The sequence below is a fragment of the Salvelinus sp. IW2-2015 genome, linkage group LG13 (assembly GCF_002910315.2).
Source record: "Salvelinus sp. IW2-2015 linkage group LG13, ASM291031v2, whole genome shotgun sequence".
Lineage (NCBI taxonomy): Eukaryota > Metazoa > Chordata > Actinopteri > Salmoniformes > Salmonidae > Salvelinus > Salvelinus sp. IW2-2015.
In genome coordinates this window covers 42,628,200-42,640,711 of record NC_036853.1, presented here as the reverse complement: position 1 = coordinate 42,640,711, position 12,512 = coordinate 42,628,200, and the positions used below count along the sequence as shown (strand labels likewise).

Here is a 12,512-nt window from a genome sequence, read left to right as displayed (position 1 = left end):
ATACTAACAAGGGAATGACTTACAGGTGCAAACAATAATTAGGGCAAGAAAAACAAAAGGTACAAAAAAGGTGCAAGGGGGACATCTAGTGAACACAACCAAACAGTCCTGGCTAAAACCTGACAATGTAGAAGTGTTAAGAAACATATTATATTCTTATTAACAATAAAAGTGACTCCAAAATGACCAAATACATTATTTACCATTAATTTCTATTGGGCACAAAAGGATCTGAAACACAACCAAAACAAACAGCAAAATCATCCAACAAGTGTTTAGACCACAAGCTTGATGTAATCATTGCGTGCTAGGAATAGGAGACCAAATATTTAACTTTTGATTACTTTAAACTCCTTTAAGCACAATTAGGGCTGTGACGGTCATGAAATTGTGTTAGCCGGTGATTGTCAAGCTAATAACTGCCGGTCTCATGGTAATTGACCGATAATTAACACATTTAACATCTACTGGCATCCATGCATAGCCTACAAGCCACTGATGCAGACCTTAGGAACATCTACACTTTAAAAAGTCTAAGAAATCCATGTACTATAGCCTACACCATCACAATAAATCCATTATTTATTTTATACCAGTCTAAAGAAACATGATATGAAGAAAATGTAGTGTGTTTCAGAAGAACAGAATAGCATACTCTGAGTTGTCCTTATCTGGCTTATCTTATTTTATCTGGCTTATCTGGCTATGCCATATGGCTGTGGGCTACACTAGTTCATTTAGCAGACATGATTTGCTTTGAATTCCGTGGCATTATTTTAGATCATTTTATATAGTATGAAGATAGCTGAATAAAATAGAAAGGATATTTTCTCCAAATTATTTGGGGGAGTGCGCTATTCTGTGTTGAGAGGTTAATAAAGAAACAGGTACTCCTATATGCTTAATTTAGAGTTATTTATGTAACTTTAGTTGTGAAACAAACATTGGGCTATATGTTTAGATTTTTTAAACATTCTAAGGCTGCATAATGCGACTCTAATGATGATTTGAAAGGCATGAGCTCTGTTTTGTTTTTTGCACAGGCTGTACACACTTCATCAGTCTTGCACTGGATAATGCATCAAATTTCATGGCGGCATACTTTTTGTGTGGCTATAATGCCCCTAAACAAATCCATGCCTTTTGCGACCAGTAGCTGTTGTGCCCTTGGGCTGAATATAATAATTATAATTCCCTTCTCCCAGCTGGGCGCTCCGAAGAACCTCTCACTCTCTGTCACCTGATCGGGTCTTTCTCACAGGCTACAAGTGAAGACCGACACATCGGGGACGCAACTGTCCTTCTTATCTAACTCCGAAGCGCAAATTGAAGATATTGGAAGAACTGTCCACATTTACTTTTGTCAATCAACAAGAGAAGTAGGCCTAACGAACAGCAAACGCACAACCTACTATCCCCCATAGAACAAAAGTTGACCTATTCTATTCTGTGCAGGAAATAAATATTCCCAGCATAGTCTGGGACAGTTGTGGGATGCGATAGATCCCAAATTAATTAATATCCCAAACACTAGCATCAAAAAAACTTTTTAAGTAATGACGCAACAGATCAGAACGTTTAACTTAAAATGTTGCTAAACTATTAGGCTATTTCTTCACATTATAAGCTCAGCAATGCGCCATGGCATTAGGCTATACGCGCAAATGTTCCATTAACAGGAAAACACCATCCTCAAACGAGACTGCAAATGCGATTATGCATGTAATGCTTTTATTATAAATGTGTATTTTAAATGGTTAAAATTATATTGAAACTCAAACTTGATACTCACTCGCTGCATATGTATGCCAGTTAGGCTCTACACCTGTTGTAAATCAGATTAATGTGCTTAACTTTAAGAAGTTATATGGCCACTTGAGTTGTGATACTGTCACGACCGTCGTATGAATAATTGGACCAAGGCGCAGCGTGAGTAGAGTTCCACATTTTAATGATAGTGAAACTTCCAAAACAACAAAGATATAATGATCGTGAAATACGTAGCGCACATAGGCACTCATACAAAACAATATCCCCCATAGCAGGTGGGAAAAAGGACACACTAAGTATGATCCCCAATTAGAGGTAACGATTATCAGCTACCTCCAATTGGGAACCATACACACACACCAACATAGAAATATAATACCTAGAAACCCCCCTAATCACGCCCCGACCCACTACACCACAGAGAACCCCGAGGGCTCTCAATGGTCAGGGCGTGACAGATACAAACGTTGGGCTATATGTTTAGATTTTTTATATATTCTAAGGCTGTATGATGCGACCCTAAAGATGATTTGAAAAAATGCCTAGAATTTCCCGGCAGCAAATATATCATTCACAAGGGATAGCCTAATATTGTCAACCATCAGACTATTCTTGATTTAATCTTGTCGTTACATATACTAAATAATATATGTGTGAATTCTTATTTATTTAGAATGGACCATTATCATGCACCTGTCTCGAAGCAGGGGCAGGAGAAAAAAATACATGTCATCTATGCACTTAAATAGCGAATGGAGGATGCTATTCCCATTGTTAATCTTCATGCCATCCTGTTGTAAAGAGAAGCAATGTGCTTAATATTAGAAAAGTTGAGAAATAAATATAGTAGGCATAGCTTATAGAAAGCTGATGGGATCCTCCTCTTTTTAATAGAGGCCATCACTCTGTTTTCTCACGCAATTGCATAGCCTATAAAAATGTAGCACAACATGAGCTCATGGGTTCTCGTGAAGTGTTTGATTAGATATTCGATAACATTTGCTTTGGTGTCAGAGTGATTAGAGGGACAATAGAGTGCTGAGTACCAGGCAATTAGCCAGTTTGGTAGGCTACTAATGACCATCAACAGCATCAGAGCTTGAAGAAGCCTAATTACCATGACTAAACGGTCACGTGGAATTTGACTGCCATCATGACTCATGACCGCCGGTATGGCGGTAATTACGGTCACCATAACAGCCCTAGTCACAATACTTTTTGGTCCCCCTAAAATGGGTGGACTATGTACAAATCGTGCTGCAATTTTTAAACGGTTCCCCCGATATGAATAAAAATACCATCAAATTAAGCTGACAATCTGCACTTTTAACCAAAAATGTTTGTATCATTTCAAATCCAAAGTGCTGGAGTACAGAGCCAAAACAACAAAACATTTGTCACTGTCCCAATACTCTTGGAGCTTACTGTATCTCACCAACTGGCCATTCCATGAACATCCTGCAGTTCCCTGTGTCCTTTTGTTGAAATACCTTCCCTGAACTGAATCTTATCAAAACAGTCTCCAAATTTATGCTTTTCAGTTTGAGGGTAATGTTTGGAAAATAAATACACCCCTTCCTTACATTACTCTCTCTCCCATGGTACTTGGCCAAAAGCACATTTCTCCACCATGAGTAATTCCAGGCAACCCATAGTACTGAGGGAACCAGCTGTTGTTAAATGGGGGCTGGGAGAGTGGTGATGGACTGTGAGACCAGTGTTGTGACTTAGACTTGGGTGGAGTGCAGTAAGAATTACCTCATCTAGCTCAACCAACCTGCCAATGGCTAATGGGAAACAGTTTTCTACGATTCCTATTTCGCAATTCCACTGTTTTATTTTGAGGGCTGCCTTTTGATGAAACAACCCATCCCCATGCTGTGGAAAAAGCTCCCAGAGCTTGCTTCCAAGTGAACAGACTGCCATAATGTTGGATTCTGGGGCTGTTTGTATCAAGTGTCTCGGAGTAGGAGTGCTGATCTAGGATCAAGTCCCCCCTTTCCATGTAATATTATTCATTTTAATCCAAGAGGCAAGACAGCAGGTCTCTGAAGAACGTTTTCCCCTATACTACTCAGGCATTGCACCAGCCTCACTGTGTCGGCTCAACACTAATAACAGCAACGTTCAAATTAGAATATAGGTGCAGACTCTTGGATTAAGTACTTCACAGCATTTCCAGGAATCTCAAATAAGTTACTGTTGGGAAATAACATATTTTCTGCAATAAGAACGATTCAACTCACCGCTTTAGCCCGAATGTCGTAGCCACACTGGGTGTTAATGACATCCTCCTACAATATAAAAGAGAGGATATTTATAAACGGTATATTCACAGCATTTGCCTAATTGACTCAAAACCAAACCTGCGACAAGTTTGCAAACAGTAGATAGAAATGGATGTAGGGGCTGCTAAAACTGGGGTTGTTAATGAGCTTGATATAGGCATATATATTGACCTGTATAGTAAACCAAACCATTAGTTATTTTTCAAATATCATGGATAATGTCAATGTCAAGGACTTGCACGTGCTTGTAGGCAAGGAAATGTAATTTGAAGAAACATGCCATCTGGTCTTGTTGCATGCTAAAAAAAAAAGAGATTTCATCATAAACATCTTCAAATAAGGTTCAGCTAGGGTTATGTAGCCTATTTGTGTGCTGTTTGGCTGTAGTATGAGTGAGTTCTGTGCAGCACAGGCTAGTTGTGTCCCTCCTTGTTTGTATTGTATGAGTATGATTTATGGTGACGTAAAGTTAGCCACTGTGAGACGTTAGCCCCTTAAAAAGGGACATGAGCTAAGATAGGACATTCTGTTCGGCAGCCTCTGAGAAGTCTAAACACTGCGATCTGAATGCTGTAATCTAGCCAGTGCGTTTGACTTAGAGTCTACAACATGGCTTCTGACTAGGCAGAGAGAAACAACTAGGACGGTGTTGAGCTTTAACCTACTGGCTCTGCTAAGTGTGTTCGCAGGCCACTTTACTATTTCAATTGTATTGGTATGAACTAATGCAATACGCTGGTGTCTGGACATTAGAATGGGGTATTTTATAACTGAAGTACTGACTGAACAACTCCAATAAAAGCTGTCTGTACTTCAGAAGATAGTGGGTATAGTTCAGTGAAGCGAGAGAACACGTACTGCGGGGTCTTTGGTGCAGCATGAAAAGGGGACTCCGCACTTCTCGCGACTTGGGTTGGAATCAGTGCAGTTGAAGTAGATGTTCAAGTTCCAGTCGTCTGCCCCAAAGGCTCCACAACACTCCCACTGGAAAGGCCAAAGAGACAGAACAACATCCCTTTTAGACATCAACAACGTCTTATGCTGAGCTTAGACAAGGAACGCAAAAACTGTCATACCAGTCAGACAAGAAAGCAAGAAAGAGAGTGACGGCAAAAGCAAGCTAGCGCAACGGTATGAGTTGCTATGGTGATTTCAGTAAACAAACTTTGCAAATCAACATCAGGTAGGAAACAAAGCTATGGCACACACCAAAAGTTGAAATATTTGAACTCTGGCGGCAAGTTTCGCCTCAACAGCATTTACCGTCATGCTCTCATTGAAAACAATGACATCCGGTTTGCAATCAACCTTGTACCATATAAACGCAGCATTACTGAGAGGTAAACATTGCATTCAGTAACACACATAATTGAATTGCTACTAGCATCACAGTGGCTGTGGCCCTTACATTACTTTCCATTAACCTAGGTAGGTAGTTGTCAATCCACATAGACAGTTTTATGTGCATTTGGTTATTTAGCTAGCTAGGTAATGCTAGCCAGAAGCTTCTGAAAATAACTAGACCAATAACCCATACATGCTGTTAAAAACTGTGAGAGTTGATTCACAACATGTTCATTTGTATTTTTTGTGAATTATATATTCCAAGGCCATTAAAGTAAAGTCACATGTGGAAATATTTCAGGTGCACCCAGTGGTGTAGTGGTGCCTGAAGAAGTGGGTATACATTTCCCAAATGGCCCACCCTGAAGGAAAGGTCTGAAAAAGTTTATGCTTAAAAAATAAAAAGAAATTAATAAAAAAAATTACGCTATAAAGTGCCTTCAGAAAGTATTCATACCCCTTGACTTGTTCCACTTATTTTTCACCCATCTACATACAAAGTGAAAACATGTTTTTTGAAAAATGTGTAAATTGATTTAAAATGAAATGCCTAATTTACGTAAGTATTCACAACCCCTGAGTCAATACATGTTAGAATCACCTTTGGGAGCGATTACAGCTGTGAGTCTCTCAGAGCTTAGCACACCTGCATTGTACAATATATATCATTTTTTATTAAGCACTATCAATTTGGTTGTTGATCATTGCTAGACAGCCATTTTCAACTCTTGCTATAGATTTTCAAGCTGATTTAAGTCAAAACTGTAACTAGGCCCCTCAGGAACATTCAATGTCGTCTTGGTAAGCAACTCCAGTGTATGGCCTTGTGTTTTGGTTCTTTTCCTGCTGAAAGGTGAATTTGTCTGTTTCTTTTTTGTCTGTTGGAAAGCAGACTGAACCAGGTTTTCCTCTAGGATTTTGCCTGTGCTTTGCTCTATTCTGTTTCTTTTTATCCTAAAAAACTCACTAGTCCTTGCCGATGACAAGCATATCCATAACTTGATACAGCCACCACCATGCTTGAAAATATGAAGAGTGGTACTCGTGATGTGTTGGATTTTCCCCAAACATAATGTTTTGTATTCAGGACATTAAGTTAATATCTTAGGCACATTATTTTTGCAGTTTTACTTAAGTACCTTATTGCAAACAGGATGCATGTTTTGTATTATGTGTATTCTGTACAGGCTTCCTTCTTTTCACTTTGTAATTTAGGTTAGTATTGTGGAGTAACTACAATGTTGTTGATGCATCCTCAGTTTTCACCTATCACAGTCATTAAACTATGTAACTGTTTTAAAGTCACCATTCAGCCTCATGGTGAAATCCCTGAGCGTTTTCCTTCCTCTCTGACCACTGAGTTAGGAAGGACGCCTGTATCCTTGTAGTGGCTGGGTATATTGATACATCATCCAAAGTGTAATTAATAACTTCACCATGTTCAAAGGGATATTCAGTGTATTTTTTATTTGTATTTTTACCCATCTACCATTAGGTGGTCTCTTTGCAAGGCATTGGAAATCCTCCCTGGTCTTTGTGGTTGAATCTGTGTTTGAAATTCACTGCTCGACTGAGGGACCTTACAGATAATTGAATGTGACTTGTTCAGCAAATTTTTACTCCTGAACTTATTTAGGTTTGCCATTGAATACTTACTGACTAAAGACATTTCAGCTTTACATTTTTTATTAATTTGTACAAATTTATAAAAACATAATTCCACTTTGACATTTAGGGGTATTGTGTGTAGGCCAGTGACCCAAAATCTCAATTGAATTCATTTTAAATTCAGGCTGTAACACAGCAAAATGTGTACAAGTTTAAGGCGTGTGAATACTTTTTGAAGGCACTGTCGTTTTTTTTCTAGATTTTACTCTTAAAATCACACTTTAAAAAATAATAGTCCACAACAATGCTTAAACCATATCAGGAGACCATTTTTGATGTCAGTGAAAAATATACAAAATAGATTTTTTTCAACTGAACACGGGCAACAGACCATTTGGCTAGTGGTGTTTCTGTACTGTAGGCCTATGACAATGTAAGGAGCTGTTGGTGGACTTCAGGCCTCCATTAACATCGACGGGGCTGAAGTGGAGCAGGTCGAGAGTTTCAAGTTCCTTGGTGTCCACATCATCAACAAACTATCATGGTCCAAACACACCAAGACAGTTGTGAAGAGGGCAGGAGACTGAAAAGATTTGGCATGGGTCCCCAGATCCTCAAAAAGTTCTACAGCTGCACCATCGAGAGCATCCTGACCGGTTGCATCATCACCTGGTATGGCAACTGCTCGGCATCTGACTGTAAGGCGCTACAGAGGGTAGTGTGTACGGCCCAGTATATCACTGGGGGCAAACTTCCTCACATCCAGGACCTATATACTAGGCAGTGTCAGAGGAAGGCCCAAAAAATTGTCAAAAGACTCCAGTCTCCAGTTTCTCTCTGCTACCGCACGGCAAGCGGTACCCGAGCACCAAGTCCAGGATCAAAAGGCTCCTTAACAGCTTCTACCCCCAAACCATCAGACTGCTGAACAATTAATCAAATGGCCACCTGGACTATTTACATTGCCCCCCCACTTTGTTTTTACACTGCTGCTACTCGCTGTTTATTATCTATGCATAGTCACTTTACAAATTACCTCACCTAACCTGTACCCCCGCACATTGACTCAGTACTTGTACTACAGGGGGTATTAAGCCTCATTATTGTTATGTAATTTTCTTGTATTACTTTTTGACTTTATTATATTTAGTAAATGTTTTAACTCTATTTCTTGAGCTGCATTGTTGGTTAAGGGTTTGTAAGTAAGCCTTTCACAGTGTTGTATTCGGTGCGTGACAAATACAATTTGATTTGAATGTAGGCCCACAGTCAGCGGCGGCTCACCCATTAGGGCATTAGTGGCCGTGCCCCACTTGTGATTGGTCCACAAAAAATAAAAAAACTTGTGATAAAAAAGTTACACTATTTTTATTTTAAAATATATATATGTAATTCATGGATTGGTGACTGCCAGCAGTAGCAGCTTTGCCTCTGTGGGCGCATAGGCCGTGCGAACATTGCTTGGATTGTTTTGCCAGCTATTTGCTATGAGGGGGAACTACCCCAAAGCACTGGGTGTATCACAAAGCATGATCAATTTAATTAGCCAGCTACAGTAATTTTGAGAAACATTGAGAAATATTTTTATGTTTTCAAATTAACCAGTTATCTACCTTTAAAAATCAGCTAGCTAGCTAGCTAGCACCCATGCCAATTTCAGGTCTTTATAAATTCATATGAAAGTTAACTGGCTAGCGAATCATGCTTTGTGTTTTCACTTATTGCATCTGCATGCGCTTTGCGTTCTCCCTGGTGCACTTGTTTGTTTGTGAGCTGGCTGCTCGTTCTAAATAGCATAATCTAATCTGTTCAAAACAGCGGCAGTGGTCATTCGGTTTTTGACATGTAAAAGTGAAATAGGTCTATTTATACTGTTGTTCAAATGCACAGATTGCTTCATACAGTATATATTTTCTAAGAAACTAACGGTAGTTAAAAACTTGGCATCATGTTTTTGTCATGCTCCTTTGTTGACAACTCCAACCACCTCGCGTCACTGATATACAGCCAATCAGCAGCCACCGCTGCCCACACTTTGCTTTAACAAATGCCCTCCCGATTGATACAAATCATCATGATATCATTCTGCCTACTTTGCAGTGAACATTTCATTGGGAAGGTTTATTGGGGTCTGAATTGCGCATCGCAAAGATTCAACCAAGACTCCGGACCAAACTTTTGTTGCCTTAGTTAACTTTTACTGATAGATATCATAAGTTGAAAGGACATAAAGCCATTTTTTTCATCAAATAATTGTTAAAATTCAAACAAATTTTGCTATTTGATTTTTAAGACCCCTTGAAGTAACAAAAAACAATATTAAAAAGTATTTAATTAGCATTTGTATTTGGCCTTACTGCTATTAGCCCATACAAACTGTAACGATGTGCAGTGAGAGTCGGGAAGCAAGTTCAGGGAGTGAGTGTTTTAATAAATAAACACAACATAATACAAAATAAGAAACACGGACAACGTACAGACATGACACAGAAACAATAACACCTGTGGAAGGAACCAAAAGGAGTGACATATATAGGGAAGGTAATCAGGGAAGTGATGGAGTCCAGTTGAGTGATCACGTGCAGGTGCGCGTAATGATGGTGACAGGTGTGCACCATTAAGAGCTGTCTGGTGAACAAGAGGGCGGAGAGGGAGCACACGTGACAGTACCCCCTCCCTGTAGCGCGGCTACAGCCGCAGGACGCCGACCAAAATGACAATCGCGGGGATCAGGAGCGGACCAGTCACCTCTGCTGAGGCGAGGGAAACCTGTCTGTCCGGCTGAGACGCGGGAGCATGGCGACCTAGAGCACCGGAGAGAGCAAACGTGACGGTACCCCCTCCCCGGCGCGTTCAGCTCCAGCCTCAGGACGCCAACCCAAGGGACGTTCCCGGGAATCAGGAGCAGACCGGTCATCCCTGCTGATGCGCGGGAACCTGTCGCCGGCTGGGACGCGGGAACCTGACAGACCAGCTGAGGCAGGGGAGCCTGGCAATCCGGCTGAGGCACAAGAGCCTGACGAAGCAGGGGAGCCTGGCGATCCGGCAAAGGCTTAAAAGTCTGACGAGCTGGCTCAGGCAGTGGAGCCTGGCAATCCGGCTGAGGCATGAGAGCCTGACGAGCTGGCGGAGGCAGGGAAGCCTGTAGCGGCCCCCGGACCCGACATCATTCCACCTGACACAAAAAAAAAACACTCCCTGATGCTTACCTTAGGTGAGGGGTTATTCTTGAACGATGTGCGCTGAGAGTTGGGAAGCAAGTTCAGGGAGTGAGTGTTTTAATAAATAAACACAACATAATACAAAATAAGAAACACGGACAACGCACAGACATGACACAGAAACAGAAACAATAACGCTTGGGGAAGGAACCAAAGGGAGTGACATATATAGGGAAGGTAATCAGGGAAGTGATGGAGTCCAGGTGAGTGATGACGCGCAGGTGCGCGTAATGATGGTGACAGGGGTGCACCATCACAAGCTGCCTGGTGACCTAGAGGCCGGAGAAGGAGCACACGTGACACAAACGCATTGAATAACAGATTCCCTAAATGGAACAACAGATAGTCCCAATCAAAAGGAAGTTTGTTCTGAAGTGTCTGTCCTGTATCTGAGATTTTTTTAAATCCTGATCTTTCTTATATTACATTTGTACATGTATTTTACCCCTTATTTTTGTCACTAAACAGTCTCCATATATAAACTCAGCAAAAAAAGAAAATGTCCCTTTTTCAGGACCCTGTCTTTCAAAGATAATTCGTAAAATTCCAAATAACTTCACAGATCTTCATTGTAAAGGGTTTAAACACCGTTTCCAATGCTTGTTCAATGAACCATAAACAATTAATGAACATGCACCTGTGGAACAGTCGTTAAGACACTAACAGCTTACGACGGTAGGCAATTAAGGTCACAGTTATGAAAACTTAGGACACTAAAGAGGCCTTTCTACTAACTCTGGAAAACACCAAAACTAAGATGCCCAGGCTCCCTGCTCATCTGCGTGAACGTGCCTTAGGCATGCTGCAAGGAGGCACGAGGACTGCAGATGTGGCCAGGGCAATAAATTGCAATGTCCGTACTGTGAGACGCCTAAGACAGCGCTACAGAGAGACTCACCAGACATCACCGGCAACAACGTCGCCTATGGGCACAAACCCACCGTTGCTGGACCAGACAGGGCTGTCAAAAAGTGCTCTCCACTGTCGAGTCGCGGTTTTGTCTCACCAGGTGTGATGGTCGGATTTGCGTTTATCGTCGAAGGAATGAGCGTTACACCGAGGCCTGTATTCTGGAGCAGGATCGATTTGGAGGTGGAGGGTCCGTCATGGTCTGGGGCGGTGTGTCACAGTATCATCGGACTGAGCTTGTTGTCATTGCAGGCAATCTCAACGCTGTGCGTTACAGGGAAGACATCCTCCTCCCTCATGTGGTACACTTCCTGCAGGCTCATGCTGACATGACCCTCCAGCATGACAATGCCAACAGCCATACTGCTCGTTCTGTGTGTGATTTCCTGCAAGACAGGCATGTGTTCTGCCATGGCCAGCGAAGAGCCCGGGTCTCAATCCCATTGAGCACGTCTGGGACCTTTTGGATCGAAGGGTGAGGGCTAGGGCCATTCCCCCCAGAAATGTCCGGGAACTTGTTCCAGAGTGCTCAGGACCTCAGACTAGGGTGAAGGTTCACCTTCCAACAGGACAACAACCTTAAGCACACAGCCAAGACAATGCAGGAATGGCTCTGGGACAAGTCTCTGAATGTCCTTGAGTGGCCCAACCAGAGCCCGGACTTGAACCCAATCGAACATCTCCGGAGAGGCCTGAAAATAGCTGTGGAGCGACATTCCCCATCCAACCTGACAGAGCTTGAGAGGATCTGCAGAGAAGAATGGGAGAAACTCCCCAAATACAGGTGTGCCACGCTTGTAGCGTCATACCCAAGAAGACTCAAGGCTGTAATCGCTGCCAAGGATGCTTCAACAAAGTACTGAGTAAAGGGTTTGAAAACTTACAGTTGAAGTCGAAAGTTTACATACACCTTAGCCAAATACATTTAAACTCAGTTTCACAATTCCTGACATTTAATCCTTGTAAAAATTCCCTGTCTTAGGTCAGTTAGGATCACCACTTTATTTTAAGAATGTGAAATGTCAGAATAATAGTAGAGAGAATGATTTATTTCAGCTTTTATTTCTTTCATCACATTCCCAGTGGGTCAGAAGTTTACATACACTCAATTAGTATTTGGTAGCATTGCCTTTAAATTGTTTAACTTGGGTCATAACCTATCAGGTAGCCTTCCACAAGCTTCCCACAATAAGTTGGGTGAACATTTGCTAAATGTGTCATTATGGGTTAGTGTGTAGATGGATGAGGGAATTATAATTATTTTTATCCATTTTAAAATAAGGCTGTAAAGTGACAAAATGTGGAAAAAGTAAAGGGTTCTGAACACTTTCCAAAGGCACTGTACCTGCGTATAGCCCCCAATACACCACTG

At 41.4% G+C, this 12,512-nt stretch overlaps 1 protein-coding gene across 2 annotated transcripts in view; it reads right to left on the bottom strand.

Annotated features, from left to right (window-relative positions):
- Positions 1 to 12,512, bottom strand: part of LOC111971517 (tetraspanin-5-like) — a 33,350-nt gene that overhangs the window by 10,330 nt on the left and 10,508 nt on the right. For both annotated transcript variants that reach the window (XM_023998333.3, XM_024147418.2), the window contains exons 5-6: positions 4,917 to 5,042; positions 4,017 to 4,064 (exon numbers count right to left, since the gene is read on the bottom strand). In XM_023998333.3, coding sequence (XP_023854101.1) covers positions 4,017 to 4,064; positions 4,917 to 5,042 — 174 coding nt within the window. The remainder of the gene's footprint in view (positions 1 to 4,016; positions 4,065 to 4,916; positions 5,043 to 12,512) is intronic.